Below are 25,791 nucleotides of genomic sequence, written 5' to 3'. Positions count from 1 at the left end.
TTTGATGACGGTTCCAATTTCCTTTTAGGTTACGGGTTTGTTCAGGTCTTATATTTCTTCCTGTTTCAGTTTTGGTAGTTTATATAGTTCTAGGGATCCATCAATTTCTCCCAAATTGCCTAATTTGTTGGGATACAATGGCTCATCACATTTACTTATAATTGCATTTCTTCAGTGTTGCTTGTGATCTCTCCTCTTTGATTCATGATTTTATTAATTTGGGTCCTGTCTCTTTCATTTTCTCTCTTTTTAATAAGTCTGGCTAGGGGTTTGTCAATCTTATTAATTCTTTCAAGAACCAGCTCCTAGTTCTGTTGATCTGTTATACTGTTCTTTTGGTTTCTATTTCATTCGTTTCTGCTCTAATCTTTATTACTCCTCTACTCCCGCAGGTGTAGGCTTTGTTGTTTGCTGTTCTTCCTCTCGCTCCTTTAGGTGTACGGTTAGGTTGTGTATTTGAGAGTTCTCTTGTTTCTTGAGAAAGGCTTGTATTGTTATGTACTTCCCTCTTATGACTGACTTTGCTGCACCTCAAAAGTTTTGAACAGTTGTGCTTTCTTTTTCCTTTGTTTTCATTTTTTTTTTCTAATTCTTCTTTAATTTTCTGGTTGACCCGGTCATTCTCTAATAAGATGCTCTTTAACCTCTTCCTATCTGTCTTCCTTCCAAATTTCCTCTTGTGATTAAGTTCAAGTTTTAAAGCATTATGGTCTGAAAATATGCAGGAAATAATTCCAACCTTTTGGTACCAGTTCAGACCAGATTTACGACCCTCTCCTAGATTCTTGAGGGCATATAGATTGTTGCTTAGATGTTTCCTCTTTTCTGATGTCTGCATTAGCACCAGAGCATCCTCTTGGCTCTGCTGTAGCTACCACCCAAAATGCTGGGTATGTTGCTTTATTCATTGTCATTCAATTCAATGTGTTTTTTGATATTTCTCTTTAACCCATGGATTATTTAGAAAAGTGATGATTATTTTTCATGTGGTTGGAGACTTTTCTGTTATCTTTCTGCTTTTAATTTCTAGTTGCACTCCAGTGTGATCAGAAGACACATGTTATATGACTTCACTTCTCTTAAGTTTGTTGGGGTTTGTTTATTGCCTGGGATGCGGTCTATCTTGGTGTACAACTATGCACACTTGAGACAAATGTGCATGTGTTGCTGTTGGGTGGGACACTCTGTAAATGTTGATGAGATGTTGGCTGTTGGCTGACGGTGATGTAGGGTCTCCCTACGTGTTTGCTGGTTGTTTTGGCTATTGCTGGGTGGGGGATGGGATTTCTCCAGTTGCCTTGTGGATTCGTCTGCTCCTCCTTTCAGTTCTATTAGGTTTGCTGCACGTTGTTATCAATTTCATTGTTCATTGCATACTTGTCTAGGTTTTCATGTCTTCTTGGTAGATTAGCCATTTTGTCACTATGTAATGATAAAAGGGTCAGTTTTCATTGTTCTGGTCATTTGGTCACTTGCTTTGCTTTGAACTGTACTTGATTTGGTATTAAGATAGCCATGCTCTCTTTCTTTCCTTTTTTAAAGATTTATTTATTTACTTATTTATTTGGCAGAGACAGAGACAGCGAGAGAGGGAATGCAAGTAGGGGAGTAGGAGAGGGGGAAGCAGGCTTCCCGCTGAGCAGAGAGCCCCATTCAGGGCTCAATCCCAGGACCCTGGGATCATGACCTGAGCCAAAGGCAGAAGCTTAACGACTGAGCCACCCAGGCACCCCACCATGCTTTCTTTTGGTCCATGTTAGCGTACCGCATCTTTTCCCATCCACCCTATTACTTCCAATCTACCTAAATTGTTATAGTTGAAGTGAATTTCTTGTACACAGCCTATAGGCAGTCGTTTTTTAAAATCTACTGTGTGAAACCAGGCTTTTAACAGGTCTACTTAGAAAAAATCTACACTTAATGTGATTATTGATGTGTTATGGCTTAAATCCGCCATTTAATTTTGTTCTTTTTGTTCATTCTCTGTTCTCTTTTTTCTACCTTCCTGTGGGTTACCTTAACACCTTACAGGATCCCATTGTGATTTGTCTACAGTATCTTTTTGTATAGATTTGTGGTGGCTGCTCTGATATGCTGTTATCTATCATCTGATATGCATATTATCTATGCTAATATGTATGTTATCTACATAACTCATCACCATTTGCTGGCATCAACATTTTCCCAGTTTGTGTGAAAGTATAGACACCTCACCTCATGTTACCTCCTTTTAGCTTCCTCGTTTATAATATGATTTCCTGAAATATTTATTCTAAGTACATTTAGAACTACATCAGACAGCGTTATAATTTTTGCTTCCACTGTCAAACATAAATCTGTAAAACTCAAGAGAAGAAAGGAAATGTATTCATCCACATTTTAACTCTTTTCATTGTTCTTTCCTTCTTACTGATATTTTAGAACTCCTTTTTTTTTTTTTTTAAAGATTTTATTTATTTATTTGACAAAGAGAGATCACAAGTAGGCAGAGAGGTAGGCAGAGAGGGTGAGGGGAAGCAGGCTCCCTGTTGAGCAGAGAGGCCGATGTGGGACTCGATCCCAGGACCCTGAAATCATGACCTGAGCCGAAGGCAGAGGCTTAACCCACTGAGCCACCCAGGCGTCCCATTAGAACTCCTTCTTTAATCATTTCCTTTTGTCCTGATATTCTTTTAGGGTAGGACTGCTCATGATAAATTCTTTTGGTTTTCTTCTATTGGAGAATTCTTGGTTCTTCCTTCATTCCTAAAGGACATTGTCACTGGACACAGAATTCTGGGTTGGTAGTTCTCCTTTTTCAACACCTGAAAAATGTTTCTCTCCTCCATGATTTCTGAAACTTGGTGTCATTTGAACTGTTTCTCCTATTATAGGTATAATGTCAGATCTCTCTCACTGATTTCCTTGTCCTTGTCCTTGGTTTTCAGAAATTTTACTATGATGTGTCTCAGAGTGAATTTCTTTGGTTTTATCCTATTTGGGATTTGTTCACATTGTTGAATCTACAGGGCTTTATGACCTCTGCCAAAATTTGGGACTTTTTCAATCATCATTGCATGTACTTTTTAGCTTCATGCACTTCCTCTTCTCTGTCTGGGACAGGTGACATATCCTGTGGCTGTAGCCACCCAGGTCCCTTAGTTTCCATTCACTTTTATCAGTATATCATGTCTGTGTGGTTCAGACTGAGTACCTCTGTTTTTTGTTTTTTTTTGACAGGATTTTAATTCATAACTCTGAGATCAAAACCTGAGCTGAGATCAGGAGTAGGATGCTTAATCGACTGAGCCACCCAAATGCCTCTGTGTACCTCTGTTCTATCTTCAGGTTCACTGAGTCTTTCCTCTGACCCCTCCATGGAGTTCTGGTTTGTTTGTTTGTTTGTTTGTTTAATTATTTTTTTAGTTGTTATTTATTTGGCTATTGTATTTTCACTGGGTTCTTCCTTTCATCTTCTCTTTCTTCGCTGAGACTTTTTCTTGCCTGGGACTTGCTATTTTTCTACTTGTTTCTAATGTGTTCATAACTTCTCACGGAAGCATTCTTATAAGAGCTGCCATATAAGATCTCCAGAGAAACATAACCAACAGTGTGCATATATATTATTTAAAAATTGGCTCACAGGATTATGGAGGCTGAGAAGTTCCAAGATCCACAGCCCGCAAGCTGGAGACCCGGCAGAGTTGATGGTGTAAGCTCCGGTCTGAAAGCAGGCAGGTCTGAGACCCAAGAAAAGCCCATGTTTCAGTCCAGCCTGAAGGCCAGAAAAGACCAATGCTCCAGTTCAGGGTGGTCAGGGAGGAAGAGCGCCTTCTTGCTCACGGGAGGCCAGCCTTTTTACGCTCTTCAGGCCTTCCACTGATTAAGTAGCTGTTTTGGTCTGTGCCTGTTGGTGTTTCCGGATTGCTGGCTTCTTCGGTAGCAGGCCTCGGATATGAGGCAAAAATTTTTTTTAAAAAATCAAATCAGGGAAACAATCACCATGTTAATCCTTGGGTTCCGAGGTCCCTTGGGAGGTTGGTCTTCCTTCTCTCCACTGTTGAGTCTTCTTCTATTCGTTTTGTGTATAACACCCAGGGCTCTATGAGACTCAGCAGTAAGAACAAGGTAAAGCATGCCTGTCCCTCTTCCCACACGGACATTGTGGTTTTTTTGGCTTCAAATTCTATATTTGCCACTTGCTCGCCGTTTATAAGCTTGTGCAAGTTAAATTCTTCGTAGAGGGTGAGACTCTATTTTTCTTTTATGAACATAAAATGTACCATTGTTTCAGGGGTGCAGGGCTGTGAGTCATCAGTCTTACACAATTCACAGCACTCACCGTAGCACAGGCCCTCCCCACTGTCCATCACCAGCCACCCTCTCCCTCCACCCCCTCCCCTCCAGCAACCCTCAGTTTGTTTCCTGAGATTGAGAGTCTCTTAGGGTTTGTCCCCCTCTCTGGTTTCGTCTTGTTTCATTTTTCCCTCCCTTCCCATGTGATCCTCTGTCTTGTTTCTCAAATTCCTCATATCAGGGAGATCATATGATAATTGTCTTTCCTGATTGGCTTATTTCACTCAGCATGATACCCTCTGTTCCATCCATGTCGTTGCAAATGGCAAGATTTGGGGGTTATTTGATGGCTACATAGTATCCCATTGTGTATATATACCACATCTCTATCTGTTCATCTGTTGATGGACATATAGGTTCTTGCCATAGTTTGGCTGCTGTGGACGTTGCTGCTATGAACATTCGGGTGCACCTGCCCCTTTGGATCACTACATTTGCGTCTTTAGGGTAACACTGTTATTTTAAAAACATGTATTAAATGCACCTTTTCTGCTGATGCATGGCCGCCCAAGTGGTCTTTGCCTTGACGGAAGGTTCTGGGGTTGGTTTCAGCGGGAGGACACCGAGCCCACGCCCTCCTCCAAGATCCCAGGCGTGCCAGGTGTGCACGCAGCGTGGAGCGCAGAAGCATTTATTTAACAGCTATTCTGAGCCGGACGTTATTCTGGGAGAACAAAACTAACCAAAGTCGCTGCCCAAGAAGTTCCTACTCTAGCAGGAGACTCACAATGAACAGATAGATAAGTGACCCGGGCTGCACCTAGAGGCGGCAAATGCAGAAGAGGAAACCGAAGCAGAAAGAACGAGAGAGGCAAGGAGCAGGAAGGGGCAGGGTTTGCAGATATGAGAGGGAGACCACTGAGGAGACAGCTCTGAGTAAGCCCTGAGCGGCAGAGTCCGGAGAGCAGCATTCTAGACAGAGGAGCCACGGGTGCAGCGGTCCTGGGGAGGCACCTGTCCCGCGGGGGCCGGCATTCCCTGCTCCCAAAACACACGGTGGGGCTGGCTTGTCCCTACTTGCGCCTGTCCTGCTGAGTCTGCAGAGAACCAAGGGCAGATGTGACCTGCTTCGTGGTTGCAGGGGTGGGGAGGCCACCGCTGGTGATGCGTGAGGATCGAGGAATGGAAACCATCGAGCGTCCCTCAAGGGAAGCGGTCAGAAGCCAGAGCATCCCATGGGCCAGGGAAAGGCCAGCCGGGGAGCCGGGCTGTGAGCGGGGACCTGCCCCACGAGTACGAAGGGCTCTAGGTGGCCGCACAGCGTGTGTAGGGTGATGCCGCCATCGTGGAGAAGAGCAAGGGGAGCAGCAAGCCCAGGCACCTGGAAGGGCCCCCCGCCCCCCCCCCCAGCCCCGAGGTCGGGGAGGCCGGCGCTCCCTGCGCAGTCAGCACACTTCCATGTGGCCGCGGCTCTGTGAGACGCAGCTGCATTCATTTTTCTAGTAAAAACAGAAAATAGTGAGACTTTTTTAAAAAGGATTTTTTTAAAAATAGAAAATAAAAGGTAGTGGGAAATATTCACGATACCAAGGAAACATCAAATAATTAGAAATAAAGATAAGAAATCTGCAGCACCCACAGAAGAAAGAAACAGGGCGCCTGGGTGGTTCAGTGGGTTAAGCCTCTGCCTTCGGCTCAGGTCATGATCTCAGGGTCCTGGGATCGAGCCCCACATCGGGCTCCCTGCTCAGCAGGGAGCCTGCTTCTCCCTCTCCCTCTGCTGCTCCCCATGCTTGCGAACACTCTGTCTCTCTCTCTCTAATAAATGAATGAAATCTTTAGAAAGAAAAAAGAAGAAGAAGAATGAAACAGAAAGATACACCATGTTTCTGGACTTCATTTCTTAATTGTTTTTTTAAAAGTCTGTTCTTCCTTAATCTATGAGGCTCACAGAGTCCAATCCCATCGGTACAGAGGCTTTAGAACTTGACCCCAATGTTCTTTGGGAAGGTGATGGCACAGGCACAAAACCCTCCTGAAGACCGTGGTGCTACACACGTGCATGGTCATTAGCCCCCGGGGGGAGGGTGGGGGCTGGAGCCACCGCCGTGGCTGGGATCCCAGCCCCCACGCAGCAGGACCCGGACACACCCGAGGACGGATGACATCACACACGTGTCATTTCTAACACACTCGTGTGACTGAGTGGATGGAGTCCTCGTAGCCAGTCTTGAGACGAAGGGCAAATCTTTTGCAAAAATCATGCCAAACACCAAAAAATATTCTGAATAAAGACATAAGTAGCAAAAATGAAACACAATACAGAGATCAAGATGAATGTCTTTTTCCTCTTGGAATGAAAAGGAACTTTTAAAGTTCAGTAGGAAAACTAGAGATCACGAAAGAAAAAGCCACTGGATGTGACTTAACAATGCAGGACAGTCGCGTGTACAAATAGCACTGAACACGAAGACATCCGTGACAAGCCCAGGAGAACGCTGGCGGCCGACACACGGATGACGTGAGAGTCAGTGTCTTTAATGTTCAAGCAGTGCTCGGATCAGTAAGGGAAGGACAGACAGTGGGAGTGAGACCCAGCACAGCGGAGCCAGGTTCCCCCATGTCCCCCTCCCCCCTGCCCCCCCTGCCCACCACCCCTGCCCAGCACAGTGGGGTGCTGTGGAGAAGGGGCGCTGCTCTGGGGCTCTGGGGCCGGGTGTCCCTAGGAGGCCATCCAGAGACAGGGAGGAGGCGGCAGTCCCCCGTCTTAGCCAGGAGAGGGGGTTGTCTGGTCATTTTTGTGGGGGGCACCCGCTCGCACAGCTGGAAGTGCATCTGGCCTTTTCCACTCGGGTTACAGAGTGGCCTCGTCTGGGGTCTTTGGTGTCCGCAGGAGCACTGGGGACCCAGCTCGGAGGCTTAGCCGCCTTGTCTCTCCCCTCTGCCTCTGTGGCTGAAGCTCCGAGCCCAGAACGGTTGGTCCCCTCAGCCCATGAGCCCAGGCCGGGGGCTGGCAGCTCCACTCTGTCTTCCGAAGCCTGGTCACAGGGAGCCTCGGGAGGGTCTGGCGGCCAGACGGGCCCAGGACAGACTGTGTGCCTGTCCTTTGCCTGGGGGTTCATTTAGTCTCTGAGAAGTCCTGCAGGAAATGTGCTTGGCCCTCTGTCGCCCTTAACGTGCAAAGAATGTTCCCCTTCCAGCGCACTTACAGACACGGCACGTGAACGTGAGCTCACGGAACACCGGTTTGGGAAGCCAGCTCCAGGCCGAGCAGAGAGAGGCAGCCCCTCTGCCCAGGAGCCTGCCGTCCCGGGAGGGAGTGACGGCTCTGAGCTCCCGCTGCCCAGGCACTGTCCCTCCATCTCCTCGGCCTGACCGGTCCACAGGCAGCCAGGACCCTCACCTGACATCTGGAGTAAAAGGAAAGGGTCCCGAACCCCAGCCCTGGGTGGACACTCGTGCCTGATCTCTTCCCAAACGTGCCTCAGGGCGGCGGTGCCAGCGTCTGCCCTTAGCCAGCTCTCCGGGGACAGGCATCTCGGCCTCGGCTGCCAGGCCCCCCTCTCGCTTCATTTGCCCGAGAACCTTCTCCGGTTGCCCGGAGTGGGACCCCCGAGCCCCTCCTGCTACTTCTGGGGCCGCTGCAGAAACACAGAGGACAGCCTGCGGGCTGACGTGGGGCGGTGCTGTCTCTCCCCAGCCCCAGGACGTGAGCATCCAGCTTGCCTGGCACCTGGACCGGGCTGGGAGTCCCTCTGGCTACTCGTGACCACCCCGCCCCGGCTGGCCTGGGGCCCCCCGGAGTCTGGAGGACACCCGCCGGCCCGAGAGCACCTGAACTTCCCCGTCCTCCCCCAACCCCCGCCAGGATCAAGCTGTAGGTGACCCTGTCAGGCCGGAAGAGGGGGCTGGCAGCCCCGAGAGTGGCCCCAGGCACGTGGGTCCTCCTCCCGTGCCTCCGTGGTCTGAGGCTGTGGGGGCTCCTGCAAAGGCTGTTGACGTGTTTGACCTGTGCCCACGCCCACCCCGCGGACGCCCCGGCCGTGGGAAGGCAGGGGGGTCAGGAGGCCCGGCCGGGGTTCACCTGGACAGCTTCGGAACAGGCCCCCGTGGGGCCTGGAGGAGGCCGGATACACGGCTGGGGCTCAGCCAGTACTTCCCACGGAGGTGGAGGAGCCTATTGTATGTCCTGCCCTTTGCTCCCACAGGGGACTCTCCACGTGAGAGATGTTAGGCTTCCTGGGGTTTCCACAGGCGAGAACAGGTGTCCAGAGATCCCCAGAGGCCTGGCACCTGCAGCCAGCAGGGGAAGCCCGTGTATCTCATGGTCAGGTCCTGGGGATGGTATTAGGACCTGAGCCGGTCACCAAGAGGCTAGCTCCTCCGGGGTCTGTCTCCAGACCACCAGGGCACCCGCGCTCTGTGACCTCCTGCAGACCGCTGCAACAGGGTGCCCAGGGACCCCTAGACAGAGAGCAAGGCCCCTGCTTGGGAGCATCCTGGGGCCACACCAGCACTTGTCCCCCACCCTGTGCAGAACGTTCTGTGAGCCTCCGCCCCACACGGTGAGGACCGGCGGCTCCTGCCCCCCCCAGATGCTCTTCCTGCCCCGTGAGCCCCCCAGCAAGAACACGGTCCCTTCCGCGGAGCCAGAAGAGCCCCTGCAGCCCTGCAAAGAGCCCGGCGTCCTCCAGACTCTAGAACAAGGCGGAAGGGCCCAGAGGCTCAGCAGTGACGCAGGGGCCCAGCGTCCCTGTGATGATCTTGTCCCCGGTGTCCTTGCTAAATGACACCCAAACGAAGCTAAGAAGAGGAGGGAAGAGCAACACAGGCGGTTCCACTGCAAAAAATTACATTTAAAATTTAAAAAATGGGGGGCACTTGGGTGGCACCGTCGGTTAGCCGCAGAGAACGGGCTGGTGGTCGCTGCAGGGGGAGGACGAGGGGTCGGGTGACGAGATGGCTGGACGTGGCCAAAAGACACCCCGTTCTGGGTACAAAGCAGGCAAAGTCGTGAGAACACAGCGCACCGTGGGGACGACAGCTGACGCCGCCGCGTTGCTGAACAACGGAATAATGCCAGCAAGTTCCGCGCTTTTACCTGTACAGTCAGCTGGCCGAGCTCGCAGTCCCGGCTTCCCAGACTGCACAGCTGCCGCGTTATCCTCTGTCATCGGGGGACAGCCTGGCAGGTGGAGGTCTGTCCCCGCGGACCAGCGGCTGACAGTCACCCACGCGACCGGCCGCGGCGCACTCCCGTGTCCTCGGTTTCCCTCACGTCCTTTTCCCTCCCAAGACCCCGTGGGACATTTCAGCTGCAGGTGTCCCCGGGCTCCTCTGGGCTGTCACCATGCTGTGGACGTCCTTAGCCTCTGCTGAGGACCTTGGCGGTTTGGAGAACGCCTGGGCGGGACCTTGCAGAAAGTCCCTCTACTGGAATCTTCCGCGATGCTCTCACAGGTCAAGCGATTGGAGCCCGTGGGCTGTTGGGAGGAAGACCCCAGAGCGGGAGCGCCCTCCGGTCACTGAGGAAGTCAAGCCGGCCACCCAGCGGAGGGGGTCCGTGCACACTTACCCCCCACCATTCTGCACTCCTCGCCGGAAAGTCACCGGGCCCACATCCAAGCTGGGGGAAAGGGAGTCACTGCCCCTCCCCCGGCATCACCCCAACATCTGCCCAGCCTGAGGCTGGGCCCCTGCGGAGTCCCCAGAGGGCCCAAAGGTGTCCCCCTCCCAACCACGGCCCCCACCCGCTGTCTCTGGGCCCATCCCAGCAGTAAATGCCCCCGGCCCCTTCTTCCTCAGCCCCACTCTGGAAGCGACCCCCCAGCTACCCAAGCCAGCCCAGAACTCCCTCACCCTGACCCTTGCCCCCTGCCCTCCCCTGCGGGAGCCCCGCCTCCACCCCAGCCCCGCCCCCAGCACCCTCCCCCACCCAGCTCCGCCCCCTCCTCCCACACCCTAAACCTCCTCACAGAAGTGGCTCTTAACCCCGCCCATCCTGCGGGCGGCCCTCCCCCTCCCCCCCCCCCCCCCCCCCCCCCCCCCCCTATGAGAGCCCGCCTGAGCCCCTCACCCTTCCACGCAGCACCCCCTGGCACGGAGGGTTTCCTCACGCCCCCGCCGCCCCGCCCCCGCCCCCGCAGTCAGGCGTCACGCGGGAGCCCTGCGCACCCCCACCCCAGTTCTCTCCTGCGGGTCCACACCCCTGGCCCCCTGTTCTTGGCCCGCAGGCGTTTTCTGGGAAGCCCCTTGTCACGGTGTCATGGCTCTCTCGCCCGAGGGGACCCCGAGTGTGGAGGCCCTGGGCCGCTCCGACCCCGAGCTGCCCCCCGAGGAGCCCTGGCAGGCCACCTGCGAAATCCGTGAGCCCTTCCGACTGCTTCGGGCCTCCTGCGCTGGGGGTGTCACGGGGGAGACCACAGGACGGGTCTGGGGGACCCTGTGGGAGGAGAGAGCACGGCGGTGTGGGAGGGACCCACAGCTGGGGGTGGACCTGGGGCCCTCCAGGCCACCCCAGGCCCCCTGCCCTCCCCTTTGTGGAGAGAAGCCCAGCAGGCCCTACACAGTGGCGGGGGGCTCTGGGCCAGGAGGGACAGCCCACAGGGGACACACCCGGCCTCGGGGCATGATTGGCGCTCCCCACAGGTCTTCCTGGCCCGAGGTGCTGGGTCAGGAGGGGTAGGTGCTGGGTCAGGCCCGAGGTGCTGGGTCAGGCGGGGTAGGCAGCAGTGTAGGGGGGCTCAAGCTGGGTGATCAGGTGCGTCCCCCACGGGAGCCAGGGTTCTCAGGCAGAGGCCCACCGGCCGTCTTCTCCCTCCGTCCGGGCCCGTCTCCCGCGGGGTCTCCGTGTGGTTGTCCCAGTCCCGGTCCTGGAGCCGGACGCAGAGCAGAGCACGGATGTGATCGTGGTGGGCTCCAGCGAGCCGTCCGCACCGGCTTCCCCGGCGCCCTGCAGAGGTGAGGGCTCTTTCCAGTACCGGTCCCTCCCCGAGGATGCCAGCCCCGGGCCTGGGCCATGTGTAAGGTACCAGGCTTCTGGAATATTCACATGCCTGGCAGAGGCGGGGCGGCACCCTCCGCCCCCCGCCGCCCCTCAGTTGCCGTGAGATCAGGTCACCCTGTGACCCTTGGCCAGGTTTGCAGGAGAGGAAGGCCGGAGAGGGACCGGCCCTCTTCTTGTTTCGTTTCTCAGAGCTCCTTGCGTATGAAGTCAGGGTGAACCAGAGGGACATAGAAGGTGAGCCCCGGCGGGGGGAGAGGGCCGGGTCAGCCCGCCGCGGCCGGCCTTGCTCAGCGTCTCGGAGAAGGCCGTGGCCGTGGCCGTGGTGGGGGTCCTGCCCCTCTCCCCGCACCCACCCCAGGGCCCCAGAGCTTCATTCCAGCGTCTCCAAGTGTAGTCCCAGAGTCACGCAGCCTTCCCCACAGTGGAGATTTTCACTTCACTTTTCATTCCCCCCAAAAGAAACCCCGGACCCCACCTGGGGTACTGCCTCCCCTTTCCAGCATTAGGCAGGCGTGAATCTCCTTTGTTTTTCTGTGGATTTGTGTTTCCATTTGAATTTTCTAAAGATTTCTTCACTGGAGAGAGCCAGCGCGGGCATCTGAAGCCTACTGGTGCCTAGCGCGGCCCAGCACAGAGCCCGAGGCGGTCACTCTGAGGTCGTGACCCGACCCAAGCCCAAATCAGGCGTCAGTCCCTGACCCACGGAGCCACGCACACCCCCATATGCACTTTAGGGTCCGTTTATCAATCTTTGCAAACAAAAGAACCCACACCCGAGAAGCCAGCTGGGACTCCGAGAGGGGAGTGTGCACGGTGGGGGGGTGGGGGGCCCGGAGCAGTGGCCAGGCCAAGTCCCCGAGCCGGGAGCAGGGGCTCCTGTCCCTCCTTGTGTTCCGCCGTGTTGCTGAGTGTGTCGCTTGATTGCCGGTGCCACGACCCCCGATGCGACGCCGGGCCCTCAGACGTGTGCATCTGCTGCGGGAGCTTCCAGGTGCACACGCGGCACCCGTTGTTTGAGGGCGGCATGTGCGCCCCCTGCAAGGTACGCGGGGAGCCGAGGGGGACCTTGCTGGGGGCCTCGGGGCCGGGAGGTGCCAGCCCAGCTCTGCCCTCTCCAAGGACAAGTTTCTGGACTGTCTCTTCCTGTACGACGATGACGGGTACCAGTCCTACTGCTCCATCTGCTGCTCCGGGGAGACCCTGCTCATCTGCGAGAACCCCGACTGCACCCGGTGCGGCTGGGGGCGGGACTCGGGGGGGCGGGGGGGGGGGGGGGTGGGGGGGGGGGGGGCGCGGGGGGGGGGCCCAGGGGGGGCTCAGCCCGGGGGGGGGGGCCTCTGCGCAGCAAGTGGCTCAGAGCAGGCGCGGGGCTCAGCCCTGGTGACGGGTTGCTGGGAGGGCAGTAGGACCTCAGTGCCCGGAGGACGCCTCGGCCTGGGGGGTGCTCAGAGCCGGCGGGAGGGCAGGACGGTGAGCCCCTGCCCACCATCTAGGGCTCGCCCAGCCTCTGGGCGCCTCAGCCGGAGTGTGGGGGCACATGCCCCCAAGATGATTTCCATCTCCACCCCAGTGTCCTGTTTGGTGTGGAGCCTTGACGGGGGGGTGGGGGGCAGGGGGTGTCGGGAGATCTGCGTCCCCGATTTTCCTCCTCACTGTTATCAATGCCAAGGCGTGCGGCAAGCTCAGTCATGAGTAGGGAAGTGACGCACACCCGCTCCCCGGGGACAGGCGGTCAGGCTCCGGGCCAGGCAGGGGCCGCCCGCGCCCCAGCTGCGGTCTCCCCCCCCCCCGGGCCACTGTACTTGCATCGCCCTCACACCTCCGGCTGGTGTCCTCACCCTCAGCTGGGCTGGGAGACCCTGACTCCCCGCAGCCAGAGCGGATCCTGCGGAATCTGCCGGAAAATCGCAGCTCACCCCCCACACCGCTGTCTTCTGCAGACGCTCGCTCCTGTTCCTCTGGGCTCCTGGGAGGGACTGGGCCCCGTTCCGGGGGACAGCTTATTCTCACCCCTGCCCCCCGGGAGCATGAGGGTGGCTTCTCCCTCACTCTGAAGCCAGAGCCGGCTCCCGGCTGCCCGGTGGCCGAGGGAAGGCCGCGTCCGTGACTGTGACCGTTTGCCTCTAGATGCTACTGCTTCGAGTGCGTGGACACGCTGGTGGGCCCCGGGACGTCGGGGAGGGTGCAGGCCATGAGCAACTGGGTGTGCTTCCTGTGCCTGCCCTTCCCCCGCAGCGGGCTCCTGCAGAGGCGGCAGAAGTGGCGGGGTGGGCTGAAGGCCTTCTGTGACCGGGAGTCGGTGAGGGGCAGCGAGGGGGCAGGGGTGGGGGTGGGGGGGGACTGGGCTTCCAGGACTGATGGCGAAGCGCGGGGCCCTGACTGTCACGTTTCTCTGCTACCAGCGGCTCTGAGAGCCGATGATGAAACAGGCTTGAAGCAAATGCTGTTGCCTCATTTTCCTGCCGGGGTCTGGCGGACGCGCTTCTTCCAAGCAGGGAGTGAGCGTTCGCGGCGGTGGGGGGACTGGGGCTCGGCAGAGGTGCGCCCCGAGTCCGGCAAGTGGGAGCAAACCCCGAGGCGGCCCGCATAGGCAGGGACGGAGCACAGCGGGGCACAGACGGGTCATGGACACAGGGCATGGACGCGGGACCTCTGGAGGGTGGAGGCCAGGAGCCGTGCGCTAGGCCGGAGCTGTGGGTTCATCCGAGTGAGTTGAGCCACGTCTTCCGAGTCCTAGCCCGTGGTTCCTGGGACGGGGGCCCATGTTGGAACTGGGGTCTGTGTGGGCGCGATTTAGCTCTAGGTCTCCGGGTGAGGTCATCCTGCTTGGGGAGCCCCTGCAAGGCACTGACAGGTGTCACAGGAGACAGGGATGGAGATACCCAGAGGGAAGCCAGCCGTGTGACCCCGGGAGAGCCAAAGAGCTCTTGCCGGCACAGGGACGCTGGGCAGGAGGACTTCCCTCGGAGTCCCGGGATGGAGCCAGACCAGCTGCACCCGGACTTGGGGCTTCTGGGTCTCCAGAGCAAACGCACAGGAGTGGTTTTAGGCCGCAGCTTGTATTTCATGTTATGGCAGCCCCAGGAAGCTAGGACGGAAGCGTGGTCACTCTGGGGGAGCAAGCGGGGACAGCAAGCGACCCACACCCAGATCTGTCAAAACTGGGCACCCCTCCAGCTTCCCCAGCCTCCGGCTCCCCCACAGCCTCCAGATCCTTCTGGAGGTTGGGCAGAGTCTTCTCAGGCAGCAGGTCTCACCCCGTGGACGTGGGAAGAGGGCAAACCCCCAGCTCCGTGGAGTGGGCTTTCTGGGGCGGCTGCTGTGTGGTGGGAAGCAGGTGGGGTGACGGGGCTGCCCACCGCCCCCCAGGATGTGCCAGAGCCACCGTCTCACGGGCAGGGCTGGGGGTGCCAGCAGGCTGGGAGAGAGCTGTGCCGACCCTGGGGTGCTTCCCTCTCTCCGCGGGCTCCCCTCTATCCTGGGACCCGGGGCTGGCCCGGGGCACCCTTACCCAGCTGCTCGGCCACAACATTTCTGGGAACACCCGCACCTCTTTGCTGGTCACCTGGCACCGGGTGGGCCTGTCAGGCACCTGGCTCTGCCCGGGGGAAGGGACAGCTTGTGCTCCACGCCCGACGGGCCTTATGGTGCTTCTTGGAAACAGAAGTGCACGCGATCCTAGTAGAACCTCTCCCCGCCCCATCAGTGTCCTCCGTCCCCGTGGGGCCGACAGCACGCTTGTCAGCTGCAGGAAGTTCCCCTCAGAAAGGAACTGGAGTTGGTGACAGAAGTGGTTTCAGGCTGGGTGGGGGCAGGAGGAAGGAGCTCCCCACCCCCACAGCTGCAGCAGGGGACCAGGACGCCCCCAGGGTCCACTGCCCTCCTCACACGCACCTCACCTCCGAACTCGCCAGCCCCCACCCATCGGCTCCAGCCCCGGCGCAGACCCTTCCCCGCGTGGCTCGGGGTCGCCTGCTCAGGCCTGGGCTCTGCCAGACGGCAGCTTGATGCCCTGTTCGTGGGGCACCGGAACCCCCAAGTGCATCCTCCTGGAGGCAGGGGCCCTGGGGTGTTTGATGCACAAGGGGGCATCCTGGAAGGGGCAGGTGGGCGTCCTCCGCGAGCTCTCCTGTCCTTTGTCCTCAGCTGGGAGCTCGCAGAGCTGCCCCGTGGCTCGGGGACCACCTGGCGAGCCCACGTGGGGAAGGAGAGAAGTCGGGGAATCCCACTGTCATACTCAGGATCCCCCCAGAAGCCCAGAGGAAGTGCTTCCTCTCGGGATCCACTTTCCCTCTTCCGCAGCCAGGAAAAGCCCCTCGCTCCTGCCTTCTCCACGCTCAAGATGACCCGGCGGGAGGGGGGGTTCGGGGCTGGGGGCCTCAGCCAGGGAGGGCACCTGGGGTGGGGGCAGGGCCAGCCTGGCCGGGAGGCGCGTTCAGGGGTATCTCCCTCGGTCGGGAAATGCCTCTGCAGGACCAGAAAGACTTCTCCTCGTGCCTCACGGGCTCTGCAGCCGTCACCCCGAGAATTGTGTTTTTAATAGAATTCGCTGGAGACGTATAAAACGGTGCCCGTGTGGAAGAGAGAGCCAGTTCGGGTGCTGTCCCTCTTTGGGGACATCAGGAGAGGTGAGTGGAGTGAGGCCTGTGGGTCCTTCCCTGGGGACGGACCCGAGAATGTTCCCTGAGGGTCAGGCGGCAGGCGGGCGGGTGAGGACCCCGGGGCTCCCTCCTGGGAGCCAACACGCAGGAGGCGAGCGTTGGTGTGAAATGTCCCGAAGTGGGCCCAGGCGGTCCTCCTAGAGGGGCCCACCGGCCGCGGCCTGCCCACGGCCACCGAACACGAGGTCCACTCCGACCTCGCCGCGTGCCTGACCGCCCCACAGGGCTGCCAAGCTCTCCCTCTCTACACACACCCCCAGCTTGCCGGCCATGCGACGCCTTCCAGCCTTGCTGGGGGTCCTGCCCCCGCCCCCTGGTCCCTGCACTGACCCCCTCCTGCTGGTGCCTTTGGAAATCCTCTGGACTCTTCTGGGCCCAGTAGACATAAGAGGAACCCATGAAAACAGTTCTTAGTCTCTGGTCAAATGGAATCGGGAGATTCATTCATTCCATTCCGGGCCCTGTGCTCGGCCTTGTGCACTGCGGCCAAGGCGGCCCGTGGGCACCACGCTCGGACCAGGGGCCTGTGGCCAGAGCGGGCAGCGGCCGCAGCGGCTGGCAGGAGGAGCCGGGAGTCACCGCCCCGGCCTGCCCACCCCGAGGCTGCTTCCCTTGGTCTAGTCGGTGAGATCCTTTCTGGATTCCTCTTCCCAGCCCAGGCCGAGGGCTCCTGCCACCACGCCCACGTGTCCCACAGCTGGCCGGGTGACATCAGCCGGAACACCACGGCCTGGCGGGTTTCCTAAGCCAGAACCCGACACCACAGCCCCAGAAGGCCTGGTTTTGCAACAAATCCCTTGACTTTCTTACGTCAGCACCGGGGGGGTTGCTGGCTTGGCCTGTAGCGTCGCACACGGCGTCATCCTCAGCCCCCGTCAGCTCGCGAACCAGCGAGCGTTTGCTCGTGTTTTCGGATTAGCCATCGGCCGTTTTCCACGGCGGGGGTCACGCACCGGCCCTTCCGCGCCCTCCTCTTGTCTCCCCGCGCAGAGCTCGTGAGTCTGGGCTTCCTGGAGAGCGGCTCCGCCCCGGGGGGACTGAAGCACCTGGACGATGTCACAGATGTCGTGAGGAAGGACGTAAGCGCTGCCGCGTGGCGCCCGGCACCGGGACAAGCGCAGTGTGCGGGAGATCCGGGGGTGGGGGCGGCGGGTGGCAGGGCTGGCACCCCAAGGCAGGGGAGAGAGGAGAGGGCCGTGTTTGTGGGCCCCACGCTGCCCACAGTCCAGAGCGGAGCTGTGGGCCTGTCTCCACCAAGGCGCGGAGATCCCAGGGACCACTCCCGGCACCAGGGACAGCGCGGCTCAGGCAGTGGGCTCCAGCCCCGCCTGGGGTCTCAGGGAAATTCTGGAACCCAGCAGTTCGTCGCTGGGGGCACTCTGCGAACGCAGTGATGGAATGTTCTGGCTCCCTCGAAGGCTGTCTCTTGCTGGCTGGGGCAGCGGCCTGGGAGGAAGTGCCTTGAGATGACTCAGGAGGCCCCAGCTCTGCCAGCAGCCCTTTGCAGCTGACGGGAGGTGGCTGGGCAGCTTCCCCTGGTGGCCCCGGGGCAGGAGGACCTGGTCTGTCCGTCTCTGGTGCAGGAGAGGTGGCTGAGAGCCACCAGCCGTGGGCAGGGCGTCCGGGCCGGGAGTGCCGGCTGCTGAAGGGGGCGGCCGGCCACGAGGAGGGGCCCACGTGGGGTTGTGCTCTCCCTGCCCCACGGCTCTGCCCCCCGTCAGGCCTGGAGCTGGTGGTCCGAGGGGCTGTCCCTCCTCTCTGGCTGCGCCTGGGGAAGCCGGGCAGCCTTGTTGCATCCCGGGCCCTCCTGCCCCAAAGCTGGTGCGGCCTCTTCGTGGGGCACACCGGAGCCCCACACCCTTAAACGCCATGCCCATGGGCCTCCTCCAAGACCCCCCGTCTGCCCTCGCCCCATCCCCTTTCAAAGAACCCCCGTGGGGCCTTTCTGGAGCCCGACCCTGCGTGATGCTTCTCCCAGACCCCAGGGCAAGGTCCTCCCTCAAGGGTAAGACAGGGCGTGGGACAGGCTGGTGACACGAGGCCTCCCCTGCCCGGGGCATCTCCCTGCCCCTCAGCTAAGCTCGCGGACACCCGCCTTCCCCGCGGTTAGGAACAAGGCGGGACCCCCGTCTTCTGTGGCAGACCTCATCGATAGTCCCGTGACGCCTGCGATCAGGGACGTGTGGCAGCGTTCCTGACGCAGTACTGGAAACCTGTGTTCTCTCCGTAGCCCCAGGGACACCTGTTCCAGCAAGCCCGGCTCAGGGGTGCGTGGCATCCCTCAGCGCCCCACGCCGCCCCTCCGGCCTCACTTCCTCTCGCGAGGCCCGTGACGCGGGCCAGGCTGTTGGCAGCCCCTCCTAGAGGTGGGGCGCGGCGGTCCGCACCTGCACCTGCTGCGGCTTTCCCGGATGGGGGCTCCGGTCCAGGCTGGAGGGGGCCGGCAGCTGCGGGGGGCCTGGGGGGCCTCGTTTAGACTCGGTTTTTCTCCGTGCAAAACTTCGCGGCCCCCGGTTCTGGGGGCGAGCGGCTGACTGTGGGGACTGTCAGCCCACACTCGGCTTCTCGCCCTGACGCCCTCTCTTCTGTGCAGACACCCGGGCCGTCCCTGAGCCCAGCGGCCAGACGCCCCCTGGGGGGACACGGGGACTGGCTGGAGGGGACACAAGGGTTAGGAGCAAATCATGGGATGTGGCTCTTGGTTAGCAGCTCAGGGCAGTCGGAAATCCAGTCGTCAGGTATCTGGGTCTCCCACGAATTTATTTAGTAGAATGACAGAGCCTAGAACTGTTAGCGGGAATCCCTCCGGCCCGGGAGAGGGGTCGTTGGGTCCCTGTGGTCGAAGAGCGTCCTTCTGTTGTCTGCCCGGGTGTGAGCGGAGGTGGATTTTGTCTTTTTCCGTGAGCCTGCAGGGCCGCTGAGGCTGCTGACGGCCGGCGGGGAAGGTGGTGGCCAGCGGTCAGCTCCGGGCCACCGGCTGTCACGTCAGGCGCGCACAGAATCCGTATGAATCCCAGCCAGTCCCTGTGCCGACCTTCCCGGGGCAGCTCTGTAAGACGCAGAGAGGTCAGCTCAGACCCCACGTGCCCTGCGGGGTGCTGGCCTCTCCTCAGAGGACAGAGGCTGGGCTCCGCGTGTCCCCGAGGCCGGGGCCACCAAGAGCCACCGTGGCAAGTCTGACCTGGTGGGCCTCACTGTCCCACCGGGGTCCTGTGGGGTCTCGACCTCATCGCAAGTCACCCACCTGGACACACGGGGTGCCCGCTGCTGTGGGGGCTCTTGGGCTCTGCGAGCCTGTGGCAGGACAGGGCTGTCCCGCGCGGCCATCGGCAGTGTGCCCGTCTCCGGCAGGTGGAAGCGTGGGGCCCGTTTGACCTCGTGTACGGCGCCACACCCCCCATCGGCCAGGCCTGCGACCACCCGCCAGGTAAGACACGGCGGCCCGCCCGCGTCACAGCCCTCCGGTGTCCACCGTCCTGCACCGGAGCGCCAGCAGCCTGCGTTCCTACACACAGCCGTCCCCGGGCCTCCCCCGCATGAGCAGCCTGCCCCCGTGGGGGGTACGGTCTGTTGGGTTTGAGCCCCGGGAAGCCACACGGCACCGGACAGTGGCGGTGGGGAATCTGTCACCCCAGAAGCTGCCCGGGCCCCACCTGCTGTGTGTCCTGTCTCTGTCTCCCGTGCTCTGCGGAATGCATTCTCGGGGAGACACAGACAAGCTCTTTGCTCGCAGGCACTTCTTGCCCTGCGCTGCTTTACGTGCCTCGGCCCTTTCCTGATGCCGGCGCGCTGGGGGAGGCTGGGGTCGGCGCCCGGGACACACGGACCCCAGGGCCCTTGAGGCCCAGTCACTCTGGAGGGGACAGGCCTGCCCTGGGGAGCACGTGGGGGCCCGGGCCAGGCCAGCCACACCGGAATGGCCTTCCCACAGTCACCCCTGCCTCCCCAGCCCCTCAGCACCCCCTCCCCACACCTGTGCACCCTCCCCCAACCCCCTAGCCTTCCCCTCCACCGCACCCCCTCACCGGCAGCCACCCCTGCACACCCCGCAGCGTGGTACCTGTTCCAGTTCCGCCGCGTCCTGCAGTACGCCAGGCCCAGCCCGGGCAGCCGGCGGCCCTTCTTCTGGATGTTTGTGGACAATCTGGTGCTGAGCCAAGATGACCGGCACGTAGCCACTCGCTTCCTGGAGGTACGAGCCGCAGTCCGGGAGGGCGTCCGGGCGGGTCAGGGTGGCCTCCCCGGGGACAGCAGGGCTCACGGCCCCACCCGGAGCCTCTCCTTCTCGGGGCTCAGGAGGGCCCACTGCTCTCCCGAGGCACAGACCCTGCTGTGGCCTTGGGGGGCGTCCCACAGCCCGTGGTTCCTGCACTTCCTTCCGCACATGCCAGCGTGGGGCTCCCGTCCGTGCCCAGAAACACCTCCGTACGCCGGGCACGCGGGCACACGCCGCACACATGCACAGAACCGCACGTGCCTTCGGCCTCTGGGCGCCGACAGCCTTGGGTGTTCTCTCTGCCCTCCTGAATTCTGACCCTGAGAGGGGCCGCCCTGGGCTCCCCTGGCCAGGGCCCTCCCGGCACTGACGCCCTGGGACAGGACACCTTTGGGGCCTGGCGTCGCCTCTCAGGACGACCCCCCCACACTCACAGCGGAAAGCTCCCGGCCACCGGGCCCTGTCCCCTCGCCTGGCTACCTCGGGGGCGCTTTACGCAATGCCTCCGATCTGCGGAGGCTTTCTCCCGAGCCAGCCCCTCCGAGCCCCTCCGCTGCGGACCGGCCCCCTCGTTTGCCGCTTCAACGGCGTGTTTTGTGGCTTTACTTGGCTCAGTCGCAAAAAAGAACTGATGCAGGGCGTGTGGGGGCGTCTGTGGGACGGACCCGGGGGGGCGTGTGCGCGCCAAGGGCTATCATCCTCACGGCGGCAACCCTCTGCCTGTGGGGCAGGCCCGGCCCCCGGCCCCCCGCGGAGACACGGGCCCACGGGGGGTGCGCACTCTTCCTTGCAGTCCTGCTGTGTGGGGGCCTGGGTCCCCCCGAGATTTTCTGGACCTTCGGCCTTGCCATCTGGCGGGTTCGGATGTGTGCGCGACTTACGGCGCTGTCCGTCCGGCTCCTTTGGCTCTGCGGCCTCATCGCGTCACCTAGAGGATCACGGTGGTTTCTGGCCAACTCGGTCAGACTTTCTGGGCGTCTGGGCCGGTCCTCTGCAGAGAGCAGTCATCTCGTCCGACGTCACACCTGCGGGGCCCTGCCCTTGCCTCGCGGTGCAGTGCCTGCCGGACGCTGTCGGAGCGCGGCGTTGGCGGGACACCCGGTCGGGGTCTGCCTGTCCCAGAGATGGGTCCCGCGCTCCCCGCGCCCCGTGTTTTCTCTAACACCCCCGTCTTGCCGTGCACGCGCGTTCCTGCCGGGGTGGGGAGACCTCGACGTGCCGCACGTGGTACCGTGTGTTTTCGCCCGGCGGGTGACGGGTGTTCTGCACAAACATTCACAACAGCCGCCTGCCGGCTTCCAAAGGAGAGAAAGCTTCGTCCCAGAACCCCGCAGACACAGGCGGGGCACGGCACGTGCACGTCGGCGACGGTAGTCGGGGCGACAGACAAGGATGAGGCGATCGGGGGCGGACGACACCCAGCCCTCTCAGCGGGGGGCCGTGGAGACACCCAGGGTGGGTCCCCACTGACAGGCCCAGGCAGGGCGTCCTCTCCACAGCGGAGACTTCCACTGACTGTCCCCGGAAGGGCCGTGTTTCTAGGGCCTGTGACGGGGTCTGAGGTTAAACGTTTGCTCACCTACGTGCAGTTTGGAGCGCGGCATTTCCACGTTCTCGTGTCTCCACGTCCTCCAGGAGGCCGGGCTGTGTGTCTGCCTCCCGTCGGGGATTCCGTCCTGGGCGGCCAGCCCTGCCCGGAGCGGGAGAGGATGTGAGACGGATTCGTAGGCCTCGGTGTCCAGAGCGGAAGGGCCGGCTCTGACCCGGAGGCCTGACCACGTGTTGTAGAGAACCGGGCTCCCGGGGCTGCTCACGAGCCTCATTCCCCGGCCACCCGGGCAGGTCCCGGTGGTGGGTTCTGGGGGACAAACCAAGAAACATCTGTCCCTGCGGAACAGGCAGTCACTGCGTGTCTCTCCCCGCCGGGCCTGTGTGTGCAGGAGGCCGCCCGTGTGTCCACAGCGACGGGCTTGGGAACGGTGCTCACAGGCCGACTCAGCCTGTGTCCTGCTGGGTGTCAGGGACCAAGGGGCTTCCTGCCTCAGTTTCTCCTTGGTGCCCCCCCCGTGGCTCCCCCTCCTGTTGGTGGAGGGTCCGTCTCCCTCCCACCCCCACCCCGTGCTTCAGGGGCTCCAGGAACCAGGCAGCCCCCTCGGCTCCCGAGGCCAGCCTTTCAGAAAACTCGTTTCTCCCGGCAAAGCCTTTTATCTTTCCGAAGCAAAACAGCTTTGGCAGCAAGACCGCGGATGTCACTGTCCCGCAGGGCGGTCTTCCTCTGTGCTGGAGCGGGGGGGATCCCGCGCCTGCGACCCCGGGGAACGAGAAATGGGAAGTCCACCCGAGAGAAGTTCTACGACACGATCTCAGCCTCTTTCCCTCATGAGGTCATAAAGGGAAACAGAAGTGACACACGAGCGCGGTAGCCGGAGACACAGTCAGGAGGGCCCGACCTGGTGCCCAGGGAGGCTGAGGCCTGCCGGCACCGTGGGGGCCAGAGGTCATCCCCGATTCCCCAGCCGACATTCCCACCCCACAGGCTGACCCCGTGACCCTCCAGGACGTCTGTGGCCAAGCCGTCCAGGACGCCGTGCACGTGTGGAGCAACATCCCGGCTGTGAGAAGGTTCCCTGTGTGTTCCACGGCCCGTGGGAGGGGGGCTTGGGGGGCACTGGCGCGGCGTGGGTTTCACCAAAGGAACACAGAGCCCTGCCCGGGTGGCCTCCGTGTCCAGGCCAGGGGCTGGGTCTGGCGGGCCTTAGGTCCATGCCCCAAATTCAGGGCAAATCCAGGCCAGGAACAACCACTCCCACACGGGGGGCTCTCCCCAGCTGCTGGCGCGGGGCCTGTCCGGGCTTCTCCCCGCGGGGCTTTGTGGGGCTTCCCCGAGTCCCGGGAAGACAGTCCCTGCTCCCAGACACCCGTCACCTGGCCACGAGCGCCTCCCCGCAGCCCTTTGAAGCTGCGCCCTGCCCTGCACGCCCCACACCTGCGCACGCTCATCCACACCCCTGCACACGCTCACTCACACTTTCTCGCTCACGCAGCCTCACCCACGATGCATTTCTGGGCTGTGCTGAACAACAGTCCCTCAAACACGCCAGGCTCTGGCCCCCGTGCCCCTCCCCCGTCGCCAGAACATTCTCAGGACGGTTCTTTCCCATAAACGTCTCGTCTGCCTGGCAGCCCCCCCATCCCCACACTCCTGCTCCCCCCAGCCCCACTGCTCCGACAGCTTTCTGCTCCCAGGACGCCTGCCCTCCCGCTCCTGTGCCCCAGAGCCCCTAAGGACGCGGCAGCCCCTCCCCCAACCCCATGCCTGTGGCTCCTGCCCTGGTGTTGAGCCGACGTTGACAGGATCCAAGCGAAGTCGTGTCTTAGCCCGACAGCTTCTGGACACTTCTGTCCACCCGCCTCCCAATGCCGGCACGCCCCGGCAGGTGCTCACGGCAGAGCCCGCCCGGCCCGGCACTCGCCAGACCCACACCGGGTTCAGAGTTTAGGCGGAGCCCAGGGGAAGCAGCGTCCGCACGTTTTCTGAGCCTTGACCGCCACGACCGTCAGGCCGCCCCTTCTGCCCCGCCCGCGCTCTCAGCAGCTTCCCTCTCTTCCCCGCCTTGGGGGCGGCAGTCGGGGGCCAGGGAGATGCAGGTGCCCAGGGAAGCACTGGGGCTCCTGGTTCCCAGAGGCAAAGCTGGAAGCAGCGTCTTCACACGACGCTTTCCCTCAGGCTCACGTTGTCTCCGGGGAGACGCGACAGCCTCACGCTCGCTCGCTGCAAGTGGAAGCATTTTGCCGACAGCCAGGGTCGTCCCTTGGACGGGAGGTGGGGGGGCTGCCCCGGGGAAGCATCTGGGGAGGGGACTGGGACTGGCACTTGTGTTTCTGGCTCCTCATTCGCGCCCTTAATCCCCAAAGTTAACCCAGAGGAGTTCCCCGACTGCGGTGGGGTGCCTGGGAGCCCGAGACCGGGCGCAGGGTGGGGGGCCGGCTGCGGCGTCTGGAAGCCGTGAGCCCCGCCGTCTGCTCAAACTGCAAGGCGGGCGGTGTGCGTCTCCCCCGAGGCCGGCCCCACATGCAGGGCCTCCAGCGCCGGCAGCCGCAGGACCCTCGAGGACCTGCTCCATATGGCTCGGCTCTCGGGGACAGGGGTTCCCCGGGAATGCCACGCAGCACAGTTTGCCCAACTTTGCCCACTGGGTCCTGCCCTTTCTTCTGCGTGGTTCCCTCCGCGATGGCCTCTTCCCACGGGAAGTGGACCTGCAGAGCTGGGGCCAGGGTCCCAGCTCCTCCCTGGGGGGGGGGCGGCAGGGGGTGCCATCTCGTCCCCGACCGCCAGGACGGCTCATCGTCTACCGCTGGCTGGGAGAGTCCCGGGAGAAGGGCCAGGGCTTCTCTTGGAGACCTCTGGGTCGTCTAGCAGGACGGGCCCCAGCAACTTCCCCATGTGCTGCCACCCCCGCCGGCCACCCCCCCGCTCTGGTCCCCAGGGCCGTGGGCAGCTGGGGGTGGAAATGATCCGCCCTCTCCCCCTGGCAGCAGGCACTCGGCCCTGGCTTCCCACGACGAACTGTCCCTGCTGGCTCCGGACAGGCAAAAGACAAAGCCCCCAGGCCCGGGACCGGCCAAGCTGGTGAAGAATTGTTTTCTCCCCCTGAGAGAATATTTCAAGTATTTTCAACAGAACTCACTTCCTCTTTAGAAATGATTTATTTTACTATGAAGAAAAAAGACGTTCGTTAGAACCAGGCAACTTTCCTTACATTGTTTCTTTTTTCCTTTCAAATTATTATTCTGTTTGCTTGATTTTGGATTTTCCAAGGTTGCCACAGACGTGTCTTCCCTTTGGGTGTGGTGATGAGGACCCAGCCTTGCGGTGCCCTTCTCCGAGGTGGTGGTGGGGGGGTGACGTTCCCAGCCCCCGACCCTTGCGAAGCATGTTTGCTGCTGAAAATGTTTCTGTGTGCCGGTTGAGAAGTTAAAAATATATTTATCGTGCTGGTTATGGGTCACATTCTTGTGTTTCTGTGTGGAAGGCCGGCCTCGACTGTATCCTCTGGGACGGGGCGGGTCTGGGGTCGGGGGAGATGAGCGGACCCGTTGTCCTGAGTGGGCGTGGCCCGCGCTCCCTCGGTGCCCTTGGCCATGCTGGCACGTGACCGCCGTAGGCCGTGATCGTGAAAACCACCCAGCCTGACGACAGCCGCAGGAAATCGCAGAATGTTACACTTGGCAAGCAAAGGGAGCACGGACAGGACAGAGCAGGGCGCTCAGAGGCCAGATCCGAGCCCGAGGCACAAGCCCGCTGGGGCCCCTCGCACGAGAGGGACTTGCTCGCAGAAGGCGGGACCCCTGCGCACCCCGTCCGGTCGCAGAGCTGGCTTCAAGTCACACATAAGGAACCCCAAAGTGATCTTTCCCGATGAGCCCGGGAATCCCCCAGGGATACAGATTAGATGGTAACAGACAGCTTGTCCCGGGCGTCGGGGCAGGGGCGACGAGCCCCCGGGGCCCATGCCGGCGCTGGGAGCCACGTGCACACCTTGCAGAGGAAAAGCGGGGCTAAAATTGGACCTCCTGAAGATCTTTTTAAAAAAATATCTTGAAGTAGAATATTCGTGGTAAGGATTAATTTT

At 60.6% G+C, this 25,791-nt stretch overlaps 1 protein-coding gene across 1 annotated transcript; it reads left to right on the top strand.

Annotated features, from left to right (window-relative positions):
- The first annotated feature begins 10,540 nt into the window (after positions 1-10,540).
- DNMT3L (DNA methyltransferase 3 like) lies at positions 10,541-25,167 on the top strand. Its single transcript, XM_059388399.1, is given in 13 exon segments — positions 10,541-10,705; positions 11,013-11,235; positions 11,471-11,515; positions 12,244-12,323; positions 12,401-12,513; positions 13,409-13,580; positions 15,825-15,909; positions 16,933-17,021; positions 19,294-19,369; positions 19,995-20,134; positions 22,695-22,780; positions 24,695-24,831; positions 24,834-25,167. Coding segments are annotated over 13 exon segments (1,476 nt in total). The 3' UTR covers positions 24,899-25,167.
- The last annotated feature ends 624 nt before the right edge of the window (positions 25,168-25,791 follow it).

This window comes from Mustela nigripes, chromosome 2, assembly GCF_022355385.1.
Source record: "Mustela nigripes isolate SB6536 chromosome 2, MUSNIG.SB6536, whole genome shotgun sequence".
Taxonomy (NCBI): domain Eukaryota; kingdom Metazoa; phylum Chordata; class Mammalia; order Carnivora; family Mustelidae; genus Mustela; species Mustela nigripes.
Note: the sequence above shows the minus strand (reverse complement) of the source record. Positions and strands in the feature narration are given on the sequence as shown.